Source organism: Helianthus annuus, chromosome 5 (assembly GCF_002127325.2).
Source record: "Helianthus annuus cultivar XRQ/B chromosome 5, HanXRQr2.0-SUNRISE, whole genome shotgun sequence".
NCBI lineage: Eukaryota > Viridiplantae > Streptophyta > Magnoliopsida > Asterales > Asteraceae > Helianthus > Helianthus annuus.
The window spans coordinates 175,656,534-175,680,436 of record NC_035437.2 but is presented as its reverse complement, the minus strand read 5'-3'; the positions used below and the strand labels follow the sequence as shown (position 1 = coordinate 175,680,436).

General features: G+C 36.6%; 1 protein-coding gene across 1 annotated transcript; it reads left to right on the top strand.

The window, feature by feature from the left end:
* The first annotated feature begins 20,793 nt into the window (after positions 1-20,793).
* LOC110942343 (3-ketoacyl-CoA synthase 13) lies at positions 20,794-23,306 on the top strand. The gene is made up of 2 exons (XM_022184096.2): positions 20,794-21,679; positions 22,580-23,306. The coding sequence occupies exons 1-2, from the start codon at positions 20,955-20,957 to the stop codon at positions 23,280-23,282; spliced, it is 1,428 nt and encodes a 475-aa protein (XP_022039788.1). The 5' UTR covers positions 20,794-20,954; the 3' UTR covers positions 23,283-23,306.
* Positions 23,307-23,903: the final 597 nt, after the last annotated feature.

The following is a 23,903-nucleotide window of genomic DNA, read 5'->3' as shown; positions in this document are numbered from 1 at the left end:
ATTGCCACTTTTCCAAGCCTTCAGTGCTGTCCAGCTGGCTTCTATTTGGCTTTCACATTTTGTTACCTGAAACGCGTTTTAAAAACATTTTGTCGGTGGAAAATACTGGTGAGTGAATCCCAGTTTAATCAAGTTTAAATAAAAAGTCACAGTGTACAGTATTAAGGGCGATCCCGCAATTACATTTGTTTCCAAGACATTACAATTAACATCAGTGGTATGGTCATACTCAACTTATGGAATGTTACCACGCCAGTAACCAATTTTGTATACAAAACCCCAACATACCCACTATAATTGTATTCTTTACAAATACTCAATAACTGCTTTGTATGTATTTAATTAAATGAGGTTTTGTAAAAACAGTAAACAAAAAGGTTTACAAAAGGTGGATCAACTCACAAAAATGAGTATATAAAAAGAAGGATCACTCACATTGCTGTTTTAAGGTTTTCAGTAATGATTTCCTGAGAATAATCTATAATTTACACAAATGCACATGTGTTAGTATAATAACCCATTTTAACATTAGTAATACCCTCCCCGAGACGGCATTCCAACGACTACGTCGGGCAGAACCACGACAGCCGTTACGGAACCCTAGATTAATCGGGCAACGTATCTAATACGTCTCCAGGGGTTATAATACTTACATCGTAGCAGAACCTCGCTAATTAGGGGGTATAATGCCCGGGTATAATAACGCCACTACAGAAAATTGAGATTGAAAGAAAGAAATGAACGATCGGACTGAAGGCCCGTTGCCGTCTATTTATAGGGCTGTAATTGCGTCTTCACGCGGCCCGCGTTAAGAATGGGCCAAGCTTACACGGCCCGCGTCAACGCTGGGTCAACGCGTAACTTGGCTGGGTCACCTAGTAGGCTTGCCGGGTGTTGGGCCACGTGGCCGCACCGGGCTTTGCCACATTCTGAAACACTCGCGGCCCGCATCAACTTAAACAAAATCATACGCGGCCCGCATGTAACACCCTAGCACGCTTTTACTGAAAAGACGCAGCGGAAATTCGTACTATAAAATTTCTTACAATAAAACTATCTTTTGTACATAATTACAAAATAAAAGCATAACTTGAAACTATCATTTTACATAGTCAAGTATTCCCGTACAATCTATCTTGTGACTCGTCTTCGATCTCCTCTCCTCAATGATCCACGGTGGCTTGCACGACCTACACTTACCATACAATTTCGAGCATTAGTACACAACATGAACGTAACAAGTTTCATACACTCTTACTTTCTACTCCATTATCCCTTTGTAACTAGGCATTTCCATATGAGTATCCATTCTCCAAAGAAACTTCATCATTGTACCTGTATTATTGTTCATACTCAAGGTACACTGTTATTTGAATCAATACACAATCATATTGAAATCGTATAAACATACGTGCTTACCTTCTTGCATTCGGTTATACATGCATACTAGCATCCGCATATATATATATATATATATATATATATTCACACCTACAGGCATATGCACCTTCATATATACTTACCTATGTACATATCTACATACTTACACCCATACTTAAATCGAAACATAATTATACACATACATACATTCAATAGTGAAATCCATACATGCACACATACATACATACATACATACTTACATACATACATACATACATACATACATACATACTTACATACATACATACATACATACATACATACATACATACATACATACATACATACCCACGTACTTAATTCGTTACCCCGCATACTCGCTTACATACCCCGATCTTGCTCGCACATCTTAAACGCCTTCAAAAATATCTATCGGGTATGTTTCGGTTCTTAAAAATGAGTTTCATACTCATCCATAACTTACCAAGCAATTTAGTAGGGTTAAGGATCATTATAGAAGCTTAACAAGGCTTGGAATGGGTTCAGGGGGTCCGAATTCGAAGGAAAAACAAAGAAAACCTCAAACTATACATTTGTACCTGACCTCCACCGTAAGCTACGGTGGCTACCGTAGCTTACGGTGGCCCCTGATGTCCTACGGCAGCCTTATACTGCCTTACGGCGGAAATAAGTCCCCAGCTCCCACCGTAAGCTACGGTGGCTACCGTAGCTTACGGTGGCCCCTGAATCAGCCTTCCTTTTCAAGAACTAAAATATGCATAACTTGCTCGTTTTGCATCCGTTTCACTTGAAACTTGTTCCTAAACATCCGTCAAACAATTCCTCACATATTAGACTAAGATTCTTTCCCCGGGTCCTTAATCATTACCCGTATTATTACCATTACCTCGCTTATTCTTATTTATTCGACCCGTTTGGTCCCATAAACTACCTTCGACTATCTAGATCAATAGTTATCTTATTACTTTCAATCATTTCACACCATACATGACTTCCCTTCATTTAATATCCAGAATAAGTTCTTATGTATACTAAGAAGTGAGTCGGAAATCACTTACCTTTTTGCGTCCGTATCCGTGTTTGCTTTCTTGTGTCCTTTTGACCCTTGTGCCTTCCGTGCTTACGTCACCTTGACTAAATGCTTATCCATACATGTCACCACATTTACATTCTTGTTAGCATACGAGATATTACATATCAACAATCATAACAAATGCATAACTCACATTTGACCTTCATTAGTCAATTCTAACAAACATAAGGCATATATTCAAAATCACATCCTTTTAAGCTCATATAATTCATCATGTCATTCTATATAGCATGTATTGATATAACATAGACCATATGACTTTCTAAAATCTTACAATTATGGCAACAAGTCTAGTTATGCTTCTTATGCATAGTTGACTTTCAGAAGTCAATGGTTTATATATGAACTTTCGACTTAACCTCCTATATTTGTGTCAAATACTTTACCATGTTATAAATTATCGGTTGACTTTCAGAAAGTCAACCTTCTAGCATATAACCTCCAACTTATATGATGTTATATGACACATGAAACACACAATCACCTAGTTATACAAAATCAATTTACACATACTTACATTTCCATAATCCTACATTTGACAACTACATACTAAGTTAACCATTTTAATGAAACGTAACATCATACTTAACTAGTAGCTCACAACTTCTTCACTTAGTACATGCTCATCCTAAATTACCATTAAGCCACTAGTCCGTCTCATGGTGTGCACCACTTTTCAAGCATCGGATACTTATTCCTAATGCATACTTTCACGGAACCATCTCATCAACTAACTACTCACATGTATTCCGTCCAAAACACGTATCTCATGCTAACTTAACTATCTAACATAACATTATCACATTCTACACCAAATTACCAAATTCTTGCAATAATTTTACTTTCTAGCTTCGCCTAGACATTTCATCAAACACTAGGCGTGCGTACTAACATTTATGCATAATGTACAAGTAATTCAAGCATATTCTTTCCATATTCAAGCAAGATCACTTTGTCATAAATTTTGCATCATGTTATCATCAAAACCTACCACATATCCCATGCATCAACATAATCATCAACATACACATATTCATCATGACTATTCTCATGCTCATTGACATAGGTTTCATTCCAAATCACTATGACAACCGAAATTTAGCCATGATTCACTTAAACATGATAGCAATAGTAAACTTTCATCCTAATTTGGATCAAACTCACACATTCATCAAAACCCACTTCATGGTTGTTCATCAAAACTAGAAATTAAGGCATACCTTGGCTAAAGCTTGCTTAGATAATCACTTTTAGGGCTCATGCAAGTTCGAATTCAGCCCAATTCGCATCCAATTTGTTGATTAGGGTTCATGAGGGGTTTCCCCCTTTTCTTTCTCCTCTCTGATCGAACACACACACACACGTCCAGGTGTGTGTGTTTGTGGTTTTTATTTTTGTTTTATATTTAATATTTCCATTTATTCAAAACCACCCCCTCATGTTTGACACTTGCTCATAATTAATCCAATTTCATGTCCTTGTTTGTTTTGACTAAGCATTTAACTAGGTTCAATAACCTAGTTACTACATTCTACTTTATTAGACATGGGGCCTTACTAACAAATTTAATAATTCGGTTTTGGGGCGTTACACCGCATGAACTAAAGATTTCAGCGGAGTCCGGTTACACCTTAATGCGGCCCGCGTTAAGTTGAGGTGAGGTCCTACGCGGCCCGCCTCAGCTTAATTTTTAGTGTTTTTAATTTATTTTATATGTTATATTACATTTTGGGCTCGGTTCTCACATACGAGGTGCATATAAAAACATATTGAGACATTTTCAAGATATATTAGGGTGTCGAAAAATTTATGAGGGTGTCGGTTTATGTTAGGGTTGTTATACTATATAATAAAAGAAACCAACTTTGGGACACTTGTCATTATTCTAGAGCATCTTTAATTGTAGATAATTATTATTTAATTTAAATTATTAAATATCAATTAAATTAATATAAATCTTATCAACCCTAAATTATCGGCATAAACTTAACTTCAAATCGTAAAGTCTTATCTAAACTAAAAAACATTGTTTCACTTAATAGTAGATAAATATGCATATTATTTATTGTTAATGTTATTATTGTTAACTATGAGAAATTATATTAAACAACCTATTAATCAAACCAAAAATTTAAAATAGTATTAACTTAATTTAAAAAATAATAAAAAAATCCATACAGTAGATAAACCCGTGTAATACACAAGTGTAACACTCATCTAATTACTACTCAAATTTAATAATAAAAGTGCTTTCATTAAACGTAGGTTACCAAAAACAAAGTTCTAGAGTGGCCATACGCTAGTCAACTACCGACTAATTTAAATATTCAGAACATGTTTAGCGAATTGTTTACATCACAACATTGTCTAACAAAGATAAGTTAATGCGGAAGCTTCAAAAGTGTGTGTTCGGTTCTTCAAAAATGCTTGATCGCCATCCGGAAAGTCCCCAATGCTACCTAATGGTCAAAACCACTTAAAGTATTAGTTTTGACATTAATATAGTGCGTATAAACAAGTTCTAGCATCAACATATGAAAAACAAACAAAATTTCAAAATTTGTCCTGCCGCGTGTCGCAGCAGGATCTGCTTACTTTGTCGCGTACCGCGGCAGCTTCCGCGTATCGTGGTGGATCAAAATGATCCTGTCGCGTGGTGCAGGGGAACCAATTTTCCAGCAGATGCAGGTTTGTGACCTGCATTTGCTGCCAGCTCCAGAAATTCAGATTTTTAACTTCAATTGGCCATAACTTTTGACTCGTGAGTCCGTTTTAGGTGATTCTTTTTCCTATACGTCTGTAAATTCATTACCAATGTGCCTATTACAATTATCATACCGAAAATTTAACTTACGGACCGAACGGCTAAAAGTCACTATGCAATTATTCGACCCATTCTAACTTCACTCATCTTGCTACCATTTAACTAGTAAGCTTATGGCACCTTATACCCAACTTCTGGGGCTTATCATCACCCGCATTTCTTTACCAATCTCACGGATTAATGCTCTTGTGATTGTTATTGCCATTGCTAACTATTAGAACACCAATACTACTATTTACACAACTAATCGACCCGTTGGCTCATCTTTTGGAATCCTCCATTATGATGACTACCAATTGGTTCCTTGACAACTCTAAGTCTATCAATTCAAGTAACGATCATGGTCGCTATAATCAACGCAAATTTCTATCCTACATTGTGACTATACATAATTTAATAACAATTTACTTAATGTAACGGGTCAAGTTACATACCTTCAAAGCACACCCTTTAATCGTGCATCAACACCGGCTTGTCCGCTCGAAGCTCCGGCTTCCTTTCCTATAGAGTTCAATCACATTGTATTTAGAACCCTTTGTTTCACATGTAACGCATAGTTTACCATTTAGTACAATTTATGCGTATTTGTTTATATCTCAACAATTTGCCTTCTATTTGGCATTTTCACAAACACTTTAAGGGCAGATTTTTATATCATTTATATTCAAGTTCATGGCTTGTTATTTAGCTAAAATTTACATCAATTAAGCTTTCACATATAAAATTTAACATCCATATTTCAGAAATCTCTTTCTATGAACCATATTACACTAGAATAATGCTCAAAACCCTAGTGTTTATCAATTTCTCACAAAACCCATGAATCACCTTCAATGTGTTCATGAGATTTTCAGAATTTAGCCATGATTTCACTTATTTTTGTCTATGGTTTACTCCTAGACTCTATATCATCCTTTTTCTTATTCATTTAACAATCATGCATCATCAGATTTCAAACTCCCTAGATTCATGAGAATTTCAAGTAGAGATTTCTTATCAAATTTTACATACCTTATAACCCCCTTGCAATGGGGATCACTAATCTCAGCTCGGATTTCGATTTGGATCAGATTTGAACCTTCAATTTAGGAGTTTTGTGGAGATTAGGGTTTTGAAGAGCCTGGTCGCCCCCTCCCTCTTGTCTGGTTCGATCTCAGCACACACAAGTGTGTTTGAGTTTTTAATTTTTTTGTTTTATTAATATTAGTTTCAATTTAAACACTTTTGGCCCCTCAACTTTCGTTTTTATTTTGTTTTAACTCCTTAGCTACTCATAAGTCATCATCTAACTAGGTTAGTGTCATTCCCAGTTAGTTTGTTTTACTTATTTATTTTCAACATATCTGTAATATAAGAATTTATATTTTCGGGGTGTTACAAGTCCACCTCCCTTAAAAGGGTTTCGTCCCCGAAACCAGAGTACGTACCAAATAGTGTAGGGTAGAGACGTCGCATCTCCTCTTCGGACTCCCACGTAGTGTCCGAACCTTTCCTATGCTCCCATTTGATCTTGACTTGATTGATTTGTTTGTTTCGCAAGTGCTTAACCTTTCGATCTAAAATCTCCAATGGCCTTACCGCATAGTTCAGGCTATCATCCACCTCGATATCGTCGTAATGGATATAAGCTGTTTCCTCCGCTAGACATTTCCGCAATTGTGACACATGAAACGTGCCATGTATGCCACTCAACTCTTCCGGTAGCTCGAGGCGATAAGCTACCTTGCCAACCCGTTCGATAATTTTAAATGGCCCAATAAACCTCGGGCTTAGTTTCCCTCTTTTTCTGAATCTAATAACGCCCTTCCATCAGGAAACCTTTAACATAACCATGTCGCCTATCTGAAATTCAATCGGTCTTCGTCTTTTATCGGCATAAGACTTTTGCCTATCTTGGGTTGCTTTCAAATGGGCTCGCAACACTTCAATTTTCTCATTAGTGGCCTGAATTATGTCTTTATGTGCCAATTCACGCGGACCCACTTCACCCCAACACACCGGGGTCCTGCACTTTCTACCATATAGCATCTCGTAAGGTGCCATGCCGATACTCGAATGGTAACTATTGTTATATGAAAATTCGGCCAATGGTAGATAAACATCCCAACTTCCACCGAAGTCGATGATACATGCCCGTAACATATCCTCTAGCGTCTGTATTATTCTTTCGCTCTGCCCATCCGTCTGAGGATGGTAGGCGTTGCTGATGAAAAGTTTTGTTCCCATTTGTTCTTGAAAATCTCGCCAAAAGTTTGAAGTAAACCGGGTATCTCTATCCGACACAATGGATACCGGTACTCCGTGACGTGCCACTATTTCGTTTGTATATACCTCGGACATCTTTTCCGAAGTATATGTTTCGCGTACAGGAATAAAATGTGCACTCTTCGTCAATCTATCCATAATCACCCATATAGCATCGAATCCCCGAATCGTTTTAGGTAGCTTGGTCAATAGGTCCACAGTGATATGTTCCCATTTCCAAACCGGGATCTCCAAGGGTTGCAATTTTCCATATGGTTTCTGGTATTCCGCCTTGACTTGTAAGCAAGTCAAGCACTTCTCCACGTATTTCACCACATCCCTCTTCATTCCGGGACACCAATAATTTTGTTTCAGATCGTTGTACATCTTGGTCGCACCCGGATGAATAGAATATCGGGATTTATGAGCTTCATCGAGTAGAAGCGTCTTAACCCCACAAGAATTTGGAACCCATACTCTCTCGGATTGGGTCTTCAACCCGTTCTTTTCATCCGTCAAATCTTTCAATTTGCCGATTATTCTTTCCTTCTTCCAGTTCTCCTCTTTTACTGCTTCTACTTGCGCTTCTCGGATACGTTCAAGTATACCTGAGGTCACCACAAGCTGCATCGACCTTACTCGTATTGGGACATAGTCCGCTTTTCTGCTCAGAGCATCCGCCACCACATTTGCCTTTCTGGGGTGGTAGTGTATTTCACAGTCGAAATCCTTCACCGTTTCTAACCATCGCCTCTGTCGCATATTTAACTCCTTCTGATCGAAGAAGTATTTTAAGTTCTTGTGATCGGTGAATATGGTGCACTTTACCCCATATAAATAGTGCCTCCATATTTTTAAAGCAAATACCACCGCAGCCAATTCAAGATCGTGCGTGGGATACTTCTTTTCATGTATCTTCAATTGCCTAGAGGCATAAGCTATAACTTTGCCTCGTTTCATCAGAACGCATCCGAGTCCCGATAGTGAGGCATCCGAATAAACCACTAGGTCTTCGACCCCGTCCGGCAATGTTAATACCGGAGCTTGAGTTAACTTCTCTTTTAGCGTTTGAAACGCTTTTTCTTGTTCGACACCCCAATTGAACTTTTCTTCCTTCCGGGTTAACTTAGTTAACGGTGATGCAATCTTGGAGAAGTCTTGAATGAATCTCCTATAATATCCCGCAATCCCTAAGAAGCTTCTAATTTCCAAAGTGTTCTTCGGGGAATTCCATTTCGACATAGCCTCGATCTTTGAAGGATCTACCAATATTCCATCGGCACTGATGATGTGGCCGAGGAATTGCACCTCTCGTAACCAAAAGGCGCACTTGGAGAATTTCGCATACAACCTTTCTCGTCTGAGTTTCTCCAACACCTCTTGTAAGTGGTGTGCATGCTCCGCTTCACTTTTCGAGTACACCAGAATATCATCAATAAACACGATTACCGATTTATCCAACATTGGCTTGCAAACCCGGTTCATGTTGTCCATGAAAGCCGCAGGTGCATTTGTCAGCCCGAATGACATCACGAGGAACTCGTAATGTCCGTATCGCGTGCGGAAAGCCGTCTTCGGCACATCCTCCACTTTGACCTTTAGTTGGTGATACCCCGATCTAAGGTCAATTTTTGAAAACCAGTTCGCACCTTGTAATTGGTCGAAGAGATCATCTATTCTCGGAAGCGGGTATCGATTCTTCACCGTGAGTTTGTTTAACTCCCGGTAATCAATACACATGCGCATGCTTCCGTCTTTCTTTTTCATGAATAACACCGGTGCGCCCCAAGGAGACACACTCGGCCTTATGAATCCTTTGTCAAGTAGGTCTTGAATTTGTGACATTAACTCTTGTAGTTCCGACGGCGCGAGTCGGTACGTTGCCTTAGCTACGGGTTTCGCGCCCGGAATCAATTCGATTCCAAACTCTACTTCTCTTTCGGGCGGTATCCCCGGTAAATCTTCCAGAAATACATCTTCGAAGTCCCGTACTACCGGTACGTCTCCAATCTTCAGTGATTCTTTCGCGGGCTCATTCGCGTATATCATGAACGCCTTACATCCTTGCTTCATAAGCTTGTGAGCTTTCAACATCGAGCATATTACGGGGTTACCTCCTTTTTCGCCATAGATAGTGACGTGTTTTCCGCTCGGAGATGTTAGCTTTATCTCCTTACGAAAACACACGATCTTTGCGTGGTGCTGAGATAGCCAATCCATCCCAACAACTACTTGAAACTCCCCCATCGACATTGGGATTAGATCTATCAAGTATTCTTCATCATCGATGCTTAATTTGCAGCCTCGACAAACATCACAGACTATAAAACTTTTATTGTCCCCTATTTTGACTTCTAAGGGCACAGATAATTTCGTCAATACAAATGAAGGATGTCGAATAAATCCATGTGAAATGAAGGATTTATTCGCACCCGTATCAAACAATACACGAGCAGGAATTGAGTTTATTGTGAATATACCTGAGACCACATCGGGTTCTGTCTTCGCTTCAGCCGCGGTAAGTTGGAAGGACCTAGCCTTCGCCTTTGGAGCTTCTGCTGGAGATTCTTTAACGTCTCTCCTTCCAACTAAGTCTGGGCATTCAGAGTTTTTGTGGCCGGGCTGATAACATTTATAGCAAACGGAAACCTTCCCCGGACATAATGATGTGGTGTGTCCCGTCTTCCCACATATAGGACACGGCTTGTCTTTGAAGCGGCATTCACCCTTGTGCCCCTTTCCACACACCTTGCAACTCGGCCACCCGCCTTTCACATCCGCCTTCTTTCCCGATTCAACAGTTCGAGCTTTCTTTGTAGGGCTTGGATTCACATCTTGTGCCCTTCGCTCGCCCCTCTCAATTTGTTTCTTCAATTCAATTTCCCGCTCCCGGGCGGTGTTGATAATTTCCGTGAGGGTTTCATACTTTGAGGGAGTCATGAACTCCCGGTATTCAGCACTCAGCATGTTGTAATAGTAGTATATCTTTTGCTCTTCCGTGGTGACCAACTCGTCACAGAATCTCAGCTTATCCATAAAGGTACCCGTAATCTTATCGATTGTTTCACCCTTTTGTCTTAGTTGGATGAATTCTTCCTTGATCCTGTTAATAACCGCCTTGGGACTATGGTGTTTAAGGAACGGCACCTTAAACTCATCCCAAGTCATAACCCTCGCCGCTTCGGCTCCTATTTCCTTCTTTTTGTTGTCCCACCAATCTTTGGCTTGACCCCTTAACTGACCCGTTCCGTAAGCAATAAAGTCACTTACGTCACAATGGGTCCTTTCAAACACTCCTTCGACATCGCTTAACCATCTTTGGCATATTATCGGTCGACCTCCCCGTTGTAGATTGGCGGTTTACACGCCATGAACTCTTTGTACGAACATCCTTTACGTTCTCCCGATTTCTCTTTCATAAGGTTGACACTATCTTCCAACTTTTTGACTCGTTCTTCGACTAGTGACAACACTGTGTTTTGAATTTTGTCTATAAATCCGGATAGACTACCTTCAATTGCCTTCCCCACTTCTTCAGCAATTATCTCTTTCATTTGTTCAGTGCTTGTCTGCACTGGATCATCATCGTTTCTTTCCAACATCTTGAAACTGAAATGTTTACATTAAACGTTAAACATTTCATTTATAACATAGCTTTATTTGCTTCGGCTTAGCCAAGTTTATAACTTGCTTTAACCGTTCACTTTTGGTGCACTTTCCGAGTTTGAGTGAGTTAACACACTCTTCCCATGCACAATATTTCACATCTCATTTCTTACATAACATATAATCTACTAAAATAATAAATTAATTCTTACCGGACGATCGATCAAGCTTGAACCGAACACTTTGTTGACAACCTTAAGCTCTGATTACCAACTTGTAACACTCATCTAATTACTACTCAAATTTAATAATAAAAGTGCTTTCATTAACATAGGTTACCAAAAACAAAGTTCTAGAGTGACCATACGCTAGTCAACTACCGACTAATTTAAATATTCATAACATGTTTAGCGAATTGTTTACATCACAACATTGTCTAACAAAGATAAGTTAATGCGGAAGCTTCAAAAGTGCGTGTTCGGTTCTTCAAAAATGCTTGATCGCCATCCGGAAAGTCCCCAATGCTACCTAATGGTCAAAACCACTTAAAGTATTAATTTTGACGTTAATATAGTGCGTATAAACAAGTTCTAGCATCAACATATGAAAAACAAACAAAATTTCAAAATTTGTCCTGCCGCATGTCGCGGCAGGATCTGCTTACTCTGTCGCATACCGCGGCAGCTTCCGCATATCGCGGCGGATCAAAATGATCCTGTCGTGTAGCGCGGGGGAACCAATTTTCCAGCAGATGCAGGTTTGTGACCTGCATTTGCTGCCAGCTCCGGAAATTCAGATTTTTAACTTCAATTGGCCATAACTTTTGACTCGTGAGTCCGTTTTAGGTGATTCTTTTTCCTATACGTCTGTAAATTCATTACCAACGTGCCTATTACAATTATCATACTGAAAATTTAACTTACGGACCGAATGGCTAAAAGTCACTATGCAATTATTCGGCCCATTCTAACTTCACTCATTTTGCTACCATTTAACTAGTAAGCTTATGGCACCTTATACCCAACTTCCGGGGCTTATAATCACCCGCATTTCTTGACCAATCTCATGGCTTAATGCTCTTGTGATTTTTATCGCCATTTCTAACTATTAGAACACTGATACTACAATTTACACAACTAATCGACCCGTTGGCTCATCTTGTGGAATCCTCCATTATGATGACTACCAATTGGTTCCTTGACAACTCTAAGTCTATCAATTCAAGTAACGATCATGGTTGCTATAATAAACGCAAATTTCTATCCTACAATGCGACTATACATAATTTAACAACAATTTACTTAATGTAACGGGTCAAGTTACATACCTTCAAAGCACACCCTTTAATCGTGCATCAACACCGGCTTGTCCGCTCGAAGCTCTGGCTTCCTTTCCTATAGAGTTCAATCACATTGTATTTAGAACCCTTTGTTTCACATGTAACGCATAATTTACCATTTAGTACAATTTATGCGTCTTTGTTTATATCTCAACAATTTGCCTTCTATTTGGCATTTTCACAAACACTTTAAGGGCAGATTTTTATATCATTTATATTCAAGTTCATGGCTTGTTATTTAGCTAAAATTTACATCAATTAAGCTTTCACATATAAAATTTAACATCAATATTTCTGAAATCTCTTTCTATGAACCATATTACACTAGAATAATACTCAAAACCCTAGTGTTTATCAATTTCTCACAAAACCAATGAATCACCTTCAATCTGTTCATGAGATTTTCAGAATTTAGCCATGATTTCACTTATTTTTGTCTAGGGTTTACTCCTATACTCTATATCATCCTTTTTCTTATTCATTTAACAATCATGCATCATCAGATTTCAAACTCCCTAGATTCATGAGAATTTCAAGTAGAGATTTCTTATCAAATTTTACATACCTTATAACCCACTTGCAATGGGATCACTAATCCTCAACTCGGATTTCGATTTGGATCAGATTTGAACCTTCAATTTAGGAGTTTTGTGGAGATTAGGGTTTTGAAGAGCCTGGTCGCCCCTCCCTCTTGCCTGGTTCGATCTCAACACACACAAGTGTGTTTGAGTTTTTAATTTTTTTTTGTTTTATTAATATTAGTTTCAATTTAAACACTTTTGGCCCCTCAACTTTCGTTTTTATTTTGTTTTAACTCCTTAACTACTCATAAGTCATCATCTAACTAGGTTAGTGTCATTCCCAGTTAGTTTGTTTCACTTATTTATTTTCAACATATTTGTAATATAAGAATATATATTTTCGGGGTGTTACAACAAGGTTTTTAAAGATATAACATTTTTTTTATTATTTGTTATATAAAATTAGATTATATAAACCCGTACAATACACGGAATTTTTTAAAATATACATTTTTTATTATTTAGTATATAACTACATTTTTTCAACCCGTGAATACATAAGGTTTTTTTTAAATATAACTTTTTTATTGTTTGGTATATAAATTTACATTTATCCAACCCGCACAACAACGAGGTTCTTAAAGATATATTTTTAAAGATTTTTTTAACAATGGATAAACCCGTGTAATACACAGGGTTTTTAAAGATATATTATTTTTTTATTATTTGTTGTATAAAATTAGATTTATTCAACCCGTACAATACACGGAGTTTTTTAAAATATAATTATTTTATTATTTAGTATATAAAATTATATTTCTTCCACCCGTGAATACACAGGGTTTTTTAAATATAACTTTTTTATTGTGTGGTATATAAAATTACATTTATTCAACCCACACAATAAACGAGGTTTTTAAAGATATAATTTTTTTATTTTTTAATATATAAAAGAGTAAACTGTTATTTTGGTCCCTGTGGTTTGGGCACTTTTGCCATTTTAGTCCAAATCTCAAACTTTTTAAATCTGGGTTCCTGTGGTTTCACTTTTATTGCCATTTTAGTCCAAAATTCAAAAACCCCATTTTTTACTGTTGCAACCTGTCTATTTTGTCATTTTCTGAAGGGCATTTTGGTCATTTTACCCACCTGCCCAACTACCCACCCCACCCCCACCCCTACCCCTTTTCTTTTTTTCCCCCTTCTGTCGCCGGTGATCTGTTTCTCTCCCTCTCTCTTTCTCTCTCTCTCTTTCTCTCTCTCTCTCTCTCTCTCTCTCTCTCTCTCTCTCTCTCTCTCTCTCTCTCTTTCTCTCTTAAACACACACAGAATTCTTTTCCCCCCACCTGCCCAACTACCCACCCCACCACCACCCTTGCAACCCATCCACCACCGCAACCAACAACCCCCTGCAACCACTGCCCCTTTCAACCACCGCCCCCTGCAACCCAAAACCCACCAGGAATCTCCGCCAATGGAAACTCCGAACAAACACCTCTGATTCTCTCCAAACAACGCTCGTGGTCACCGGACATCCACTGGTGGAGCAAGAGCATCGACGCTGCTGCTACTGACGTTGACGTCACCGATGATCGGAAGAGAGAGAGAGAGAGAGACGGTGACCGTGACGTTGTTGTCCTGTGACGGTGACCATACGAATTTAGGGTTTTGATTTTGGGTGGATTTGGTTGATAGAGGGTTGTGGATTTTGGTGGATTTGGCTGTGGTGAGAAGGAGGGAGGAAGTGGTGGTGGCGGTTGCGGTGAGAAGGGGGAGGAGGTGGTGGTGGCGGCTGTGGTGAGAGGGGGGGGGAGAGAGGTGGCGGTGGTGGAGTTGAAGACTTGGAGGTGGATGTTCGGTGACCATAATTCTAGTGGATGAAACTGTTGTGGTTTCATCATCTGCAATCATCTTTATATAATATAGTTTCAAATAACCAAAATGCCCCTGAGGAAAAGTACAAAAAATCAGGTTTTTCTTTTAAAAATTAGACATGATTTCACTTTTGGACTAAAATGGCAATAAAAGTGAAATCACAGGGACCCAGATATAAAAGGTTTGAGATTTGGACTAAAGTGGCAAAACTGGCCAAACCACAGGGACCAAAATGGCAGTTTACTCTATATAAAATTATATTTAACCAACACGTGTAATAAATAGGGTTTTTAAAAATATAATATTTTTTTATTTAATATATATAAAATTACATTTATTTAACCCGTGTAATACACGGGTCCTAACATAGTACTAGTATAAAATAAACTCGTATAAACACAATCCGTGTTGTGAATCTGCATAGCCTACTTTTTGCATTTATAATAAAAGTTAGGAGAAGCTTATGAAATACAGCTAGTCACGATTGATAGGGTTATTTTTGTGATTCCATTTTTATTATATATTAATTTTAAATTGCAATAAATATGATTTATAACCAAAGATGTTGTTGGGATGATATTAATGCAGTTTTTCTTTCCTTTGGGTCGTAAACTAGAAGATTTTTCCTTTGGTACCATCGGATTTTATATATGATTTATAGGATTTGGATCAAATACAAACGCTCCTAATTGTAAGAAGGGTACAAATGCTTCTAAAAAAACCTAATAAACAATAAAAAAAAAAACCTAAACACCCATCACCACCCAAAATTTTATAACTTAGGTACTTTTATCATAGTTTAATATATATAAAAATATTATTTTATGGGTAGAGGATCCTGTAAAAAGTGCTCAAAGTGTGAGAAGTGTAAGAAGTGTATTATAACACTATATATAATACTATATAACACCATATAAACACCGTATAACAATATATAACACCATATAATACCATATAACACTATATAAAACTATATATCATTATATAACAAATATAACACTATAGGTTGTCTGATAGCATGTCTATTATAGATGTATAGTGTTATATTTGTTATATAATGATATATAGCGTTGCATAGTGTTATATGGTATTATATGGTGTTACATATTGTTATACGATGTTTATATGGTGTTATATAGTATTATATATAGTGTTATAATACACTTCTTACACTTCTCACACTTTAAGCACTTTTTACACTATCTTTACCCTTATTTTATGTAACTAAAACTTATTATATAAACTAAAAAATTGTATACTATAAAAATAAAGTTATATTATGGTTCATGTGACAACTTGACAAGTGGAAAAAAAAGTGTGTTTTGTAAGTCATATGGGCACCAGGGGCTTTCACATTTCACATCCACTAATAGTATATCTAGTGGTACACATGAATAATGTCCTTACCCTTAGGCGTTTTATGACACGTATTAGTCTAGTCAGCAAAGGGGTATTATGGGACGTTTTTCTAAAATGAATATAGTGGGGATGTGTGTATTGTGGGGCATTATGTTAAAGGGGTGTTAAACAATTAAATAAAAAAACCATCCAAAAAATGTTATTGGGCAAACAAAAACCATTGATAGTGTAAAATGTAAACAAAGGGTATTATTGTAAAATCTAAAAAAAATTTAGGGGCATAAATGGACACATGGTGCAGTCTCACCTCATCGTTACCTCACTTACACTGCTTCTTAGTGTCGGGTCGTGGCAGTGTTAGCCTCCTGTCGTCCCACTCCAGTATGTGAAGTTCGTGCTTGAGCTCATTTAAATTTTGTTAGATTTGAACTTTTAATAAGTTAATCTCAAGTCACTTATAAGTGACTCAACTTGTTTACACCCCAATGTGTAACAAAGCTTAAGCCAACTTAGTATAAAGAGTGGCAGGAAATAAATGCTTATGAAAATATAAATTAGTTTAAAGATTAACAATATAAATGTTTAGAAGAGAATGTATAGTAACGATTATTATAAATAATATAAATAAGAAATTCGTTTTTTTTTTTCGAGGAGTAATTCTCTAGCGTATTAAACAAATAAACATTGCGTATTTTTAACAACTTTGAAACAACTGCTAGCGGTTTCAAATTTTTCGACGACTAATTCTTTAGCGTATTATACAAATTCAACTTTGAAACAACTACTAGTGGTTTCAAAAATATATATATATATATATTTTAAATAATGCGCATACGTTTACGAATTACAATAGTTTCCAAGAATGGAAAACGGTACAAGTGTGGCCTATAAGTCGCAAATATGGACTTATGAAGTGATGCATTTAATTTCAATACCAAGTTTTTCTAGACTTCTTTTAGGTCTGCCAACCAACTAGTTCTCTGATGAACCATAAGTTATATATGTATAAAAGCATGTCAAACGTATTTGATCAATAATAAACATCCACCAAACACCATGAACGATGTTTGACTATATCAAAGGTCTATAGACATTAAATGCTCATGGAAACATACATTGTTTTTTCTATCACAAATTCACTATCAATATATGTTGGAGAATCATAATATGAACTCGGGCATTCACAATGTCTTTTAGTTGATACTAGTGGCGGAGCTTGAACGAAAACTCAATGGGGGCGAGACATTCAAAATCCAAATCAATAGGGGCCGACTCTTAAAAATCCAATATTTTACACTACAAATAACAAAGATCAGAAAATTTCTGTAAAATTAACACTACCAGCGAAAAATCGGTGGGAATATTAGATTGAACCGCTTAACTTACTAAATATAGTTTCAGGAACATGACAATAATAGACGGGTTGGGTGGGTCCTCTAGAATGGTCGGTTTTAACGCTTTATTTCGGTTCAACTATTGAACCAACCAAGTTAGATGGGTTCAACTATTTCAATGTCTTCCAACAATTTATAAACATTAAATAAATAAACTATCTATATATAATAATATATCAAAAGTTGGCTGACGTTGATTTTTTCTTTAGAAGACAAAGTCCATTCCTCTATCCCATCAGTTGCAACCAATCATAAACAAATGATGTAATGTCGTTAAATGCACAAAACAAGTTTGTTACTTTTGAACAAGGCCATAACTGGATTTCCTTTTGAAACATAGTATTTTGTTGAGTATACTGTATTAATATTTCATAATAAAAACTCTATTTCTACCTTTCATAAAACTTTTTCAAAGTACAATTAACCAAAATTGGCCACAATCACAATTCCCCCAATGTAAAGAAACAAATTATCTTTAATCTCCGAAAGGCTTGTAGTCAAGCACTCTAGCACTGCTAAGGTGTATGGAAAACGCGTCCTCTCTGTAAGGTTGAGAGCTCGGGTACTTTAGTAGACAAAATGTGTAGATTTAAAAATAGGATTTGAAGATGTGTGAGTACCATAAATAAGACCTCTCTAATTAAAGGAGCAATCACAATGAAAAACTATTCAAAATCTAAACAAGAGTTTAATTCAATGTTTTGTATGTAAATTGGCTATCAAACTAGCTACCTTACTTGTTTACTAGAAGGATTAACTTGAAAAAACAAATGAAATTGTAAACAATTCATAGGTTATACACGTATATATGTATTACAAAATATGAAACTTGTATTTTGGCATAGGGTTATAGTGTTAACAAAATATAGAAGCTGAAATAATATATGAATCAATACATATATAAAAAAATATAAAATTTTAAATTCTTGGTTTGTCACTTCGACTAGTTGTCGTTGTCGTCATCATCATTATCATCATAAATAGCAAAGCTAAGCTAGAGTCTCAGGAAGGTAAAATGTAGACAGTTTTACCTCTATCTCGTAGTAATATAGAGGTTGCTTCTAGTGGTAGTGAGACTCACAGCTCGATAGTAGTTTTGCATCAAGCCTTAGACCTAAGACACATAACACTTAGCAATCGGAACAAAGACCTATTGGTGCATGTACCCCTTGTCTTTTGACTATCAACTCCACCACATGATGCATGATTAATCTTCCGTCGCTTTTAACGTTATTTTCACGAAATTAGTAAAATAACGTTAAAATTAGTGCAATTTCACTTTTGCCCCCTAAGAGCTCACGCATAGTGGGGTGTTTGTCACTTTAATCAGTCGAATAACTAAAAAAACTAACCGAAAGACCCAAATAAAAGCGGTTTAAAATCAATTAACCGGATCAGTTGTGTAGGTGGTTTCTAATCCAACTGGCCGATTCTCTCAAGTTTTGATAACAATGGTTCATTTTTTGACATTTTTTAAGGAGTCTTGCCTCAACTAGGCTTGCGTAGGGTAAATGCTAGTATATGTTCGGAAACATGCCAAAAGAGTTGGCAATTTTTTTTTAGAGTTTTAAAATAAAGTTAGGGAAGGATCCCCATGCTATATATTAAAACTATTATCTTTTAAAAAATTAGGTTTACCATTATTATGTTACTTTTTCTTTTCAAACTGATAGTAAATGATATATGAAACATATTTGCTTTACATGTATTGTAGATGGTTGATTGGTTGATACTATAAAAAAACTAATACTATTTTTATTCTTTTAAGAGGGAATTAATTTCTTATTACAAAAATGTTGAATGACACTTTATCAAACTTCAATTAATATAAGAGTTGCATGTCTTTATATAAGAAAACAAAATTTATAAGTTTGTGTATTTTAGGTAATTTTATTGACTTTAATTTAGCTTACTGGGTGTGGATGAGGGTAGTCCCTTAAGGATGATCCGTCATGTAGACGTCCACGTCAACGGGTGTGAGGGATGAGCCTAATGGGATGGGCATAGAGTGTGGGGATAGCCCCTTTCTATATACATATGTATGTATGTATGTATATTTGTGTGTATGATAAAAAAGAGGGTCCATCGTTGGCGTCTTAGAGGGGACGGGGACGGACCAAGAGGGCGGTGTGGACGCCCCTTGACGGGCCTCGGCGACCCTGGGACCCACTAGCCTTAAAAAATATAATTTAATAAGTTTTCTTGTACTTGTTATAAGTTGTACCTGATTTTGTATGAAAAATAAGTATATTAGTCTTTTATGATACAATCCTTAGATAAAAAAATGTTAAATATAAAGTTTGCAAATATAAGTCCATGGATAAAAATAAAAATGAACTATTTAACACTTTAAGAAAGTTAAGTTACAAGTTGAATGTAGATTTAAGTTTTAACCAATACAAGTTGGATTTAAATGATTTATTCATGGGTAATTAATATTACTGGTTCAGCCCACAATATAACTTGAGCAGTATATCAATGTAGCTCCATAAGCTTGCAGGTTAGGGCCGGTGTATCCTTACATAACTATTTAATGCATCTAAATGTCAAAAACACATGTAATGTATTTTTAGAAATAATTTATAGATTTAAAACTTCGCTTTAAAAGTACTATATATTTAGGTAACACTTTAGGTTTGATATTAGAAATAGTATGAATGTTTTAGATATATATATATTTTATTTACCGCAATCCATCCAATCAAACATATTAGCGGTGTTCACGGACCAGTTTAGCTAGTTTTGACAAACTTTCTCACAGAACAGCTAATTATAGATTTATGAAACGATAAACCAAACCTGCCCAGTTTAGCAGAAAATTTGGTTTAATACTTTTAACATGATATAGATGATTCACGATTATAATAAATATACTAAACTCTATGTTTAAAAAAATAATAAAAATTGGTTAAAACCTGGACTGAACCGTTAAAATTATCTCAAACCATCGACTTGCTACGGTTTGAACCGGTTTTTAGAAACCCCTACCAAACACGTCTTCATGTCATTGACAAAGTATTTAAGTAACTCAAACTACCAATTTGTAAATCTAGTTAGGATTCACTTAATTGGATGAGACACAAGCCATCCCTCCAATTGAACACACCTATATCTTGTATATTAAGGTTGTGGATACCTAGGCCAAATTAGTAATTTCACATCTTCATAGTTCATACACTAGCCCACAATCTTTTTGTATAAATTCCCATACATCCCCTCTAAACCATGCAACCTCTTTCTAACTTGTACTTTTCTAAGTTGTAACTCGTGTTTTAACACTTGTACAATCTTAAAGAAAATGGAACACTCCCCTTTGTCTATCCACCGGCGGTTGCAAATCATTATTTTTTCGCTCCTTTCGTTCGCCTTCCTCCTCCACGCCACCCACCCGATCGCCGCCGCATTTCTTCGCTTCCTCACCGCCCACCTCCTCTTAACCGCGGTCACCACCCTGACCGCGGTTATCCTCCTCATCCTCCACCTCGGGTCCCGCCCCCACCCGGTCCTCCTCCTCAACTACTCGTGCTTCCAACCGCCACCGAACCGCAAATGCACATACGAACTCGCTAACAACTTTCTCCTCCATGGTGCCCGATTCACCACGGAGGAGCCGATTAACTTCATGAGAAATATCTACTTCAAATCCGGGTTGGGAGACGAAACATATGCGCCGCCTTTTATGTTCGAAAAGGATCAAATTCCCACGTTGAAAAACGCGGTACAAGAGGCGGAGGAAGGGATATTCTCCGCCGTAGATTCCCTACTGGCGAAAACTAAGTTTTCGCCAGAGGAAATCGACGTGGTTATTGTTACTTGTGGGAGTTTTTCACCGTCACCTTCGCTTTCGGCTCTTGTTGTGAACCGGTATAAGTTAAGGCCCGATGTTAAAACGTATAATCTTAGTGGAATGGGGTGTAGCTCCGGTGTGCTTTCTATTGATTTAGCTTACCGGATATTACGCGGTGGTGGCCGGAAAATTCAGAATGCTCTTGTTGTTATAACGGAGAGTATTACGTTGAACTGGTACGTTTTAGTTTTTTTTTTTTTTTTTTTTTTTTTATATATATATATATATATATATGTAGTATGGGTATTGTTAGTTAGTTTCGTACGTTGCTTAAATAAGGCTTGTTTTAGAAAAGATAACCTAAAAGTGGTTGTTAACCTCGTACGTAACTAGTTAAAAGATTTGTGTTTTTTTAACCAACTTTTTTTTCATCTAAATACCATTTAAAGTTACACTTGTAAGGATTTATATATATACATGGGAATCAAGAAAATTTAAAGTTCAAAATACTTGAAAAAAGCAAAAAGACGAAGAAAATAGCTTTTTTTTGTTTGAATTTTTTTTTTCAATTATAACCGAAGGAATCGTCCATTATGATACATAAAAAAAGATAAATATAAAATTGAAAGCTCTGTAAGAAAAGAAGCCTCACAATATTTTTTTTATACATGCTAAAGTGATGGAAAACAAAGAATATCTTTTACATATCCTCCGAGTTTGTCAACTTTTGGAGAAATGATAGCAAGAAGGATATCGTTGTCTACATTAGAAAAAATCTCCCCTAGTTTTATGAGAGTTAAAGTGTCAAACATCATACTACTAGACGAGCAAATCTTAGAGATCTCTACTTGGAATTATATGAAAGATGCTTACATTAGTGCCATAGTGGCAAAACTAGCCGTTTTTAGTTGGATCAACATAAGGTTCTCTTCGATACTTGTTACAACTAGGGGGCCTAACACATGTTTTGTTAAGAAACTTTTTTTAAAGATGTTATATATAAATATACAATATCCTCTAGTGATCAGAGGGACAACGGACCCTCTTGATCCCCCTCTTGTGGTTCAGACCCTAAGTGCCAGGTTTCCACAATTGTAATTGTATAAATCTCACAAGAGGTTTTGTCTTAACTTCAGGTACGACGGTGAAGAAAGATCGATGCTTGTAACAAATTGCATCTTTCGGGTTGGTTGTGCGGCCGCAATGATCACCAACGACCCATCGCGCCGGACCTCAGCTAAAATGGAGCTTATTCATACTCTTAGAACCCACCACGGGGCGAGCGACTCATCCTATCGTGCCGCTTTCCAAGAGGAAGACGGGAAAGGAATAACCGGGGTTTCACTAACCAAGGATTTAATAAGAGTAGCGGGCCTAAACCTTCGGCAACACATAAAGATCCTTGCCCCGCGAGTCCTGCCACTGAGTCAACTCGTGCGCTATGTTTACTCCGTGTTGACAATGGCTATGTCGGGTGGACAATTAAAACCGACCGTGCCTGACTTCACTACGGCTTTCAAGCATATATGTGTGCACACGGGTGGGAAGGCGGTGATCGAGCAAGTGGGGCGAGTTTTGAAATTTGTTGACTCGGTGACCGAACCGGCCCGAATGACTTTGAACCGGTTCGGGAATACATCAAGTAGTCTAGTGTTTTACGAATTGAGTTATTTTGAAGCAAAGGGCAGGATAAAAAAGGGTGATAAAATGTGGATGATTGCTTTCGGAACCGGGTTCAAAGTATGTAGCTTAGTGTGGAAATGCATAAGAGACCCGGAACCCGAATCCGATAACCCATGGAATGATTCAATACATAAATACCCATTGAAAGTATGGTAATAAAATTTGTTTTTCAAAAAGAAAGTCACATTAACAAGATTTTAATAAAAAAAAAAAAAAGATAGTGTCAAATTTGGAAAAACTTTGAAATAACATTTATATGTGTTTTTTTTTTCTTTTTTTTTTTTGTATCTATATGTTAATTAATGAAAGTAAAATATGATTCTTGAAAGCTTTTAGAGTTAGGGTTCTCTATAGAACAAAGCTACGTTTGGTATCATTTTATGTTGGAGTTTCATTTTGAATATTGTATCATATACCAAATTCAATTCTAATGATGTGTTATATATTTTATATGTAATTTCGTCCATAATCAACATTTATGATTTGTAAGATATAATTATTTGTTTGATGGAGGTTGTTTACGGTACAAACCATAATTATTATACAAACCGTGAGAACAAGTCCTAACACTTAAAAAAAATTAAATTAGCTAACACTAAAATAATACATACATAAAAGATTAGGTTTGTCTAACTGGTTTTGTTGGATTTTTCTTTAAGGAGTAAAATCGGCCAAATGGGTTGAAATTTAAAAAATAAAAAAGATTTTGAATTAAAAATATCTAAAAAAGGTTAGAATTTAACGGAATTAAATTATGTAATATAATTAAGCCGACAA

Bases quoted from the DNA above. Each gene is read 5' to 3' on its own strand.
- LOC110942343 (XM_022184096.2), top strand. From the start codon at position 20,955: ATGGAACACTCCCCTTTGTCTATCCACCGGCGGTTGCAAATCATTATT. The intron at 21,680-22,579 runs GTACGTTTTAGT...TCTTAACTTCAG, and splicing joins GAGAGTATTACGTTGAACTG to GTACGACGGTGAAGAAAGAT.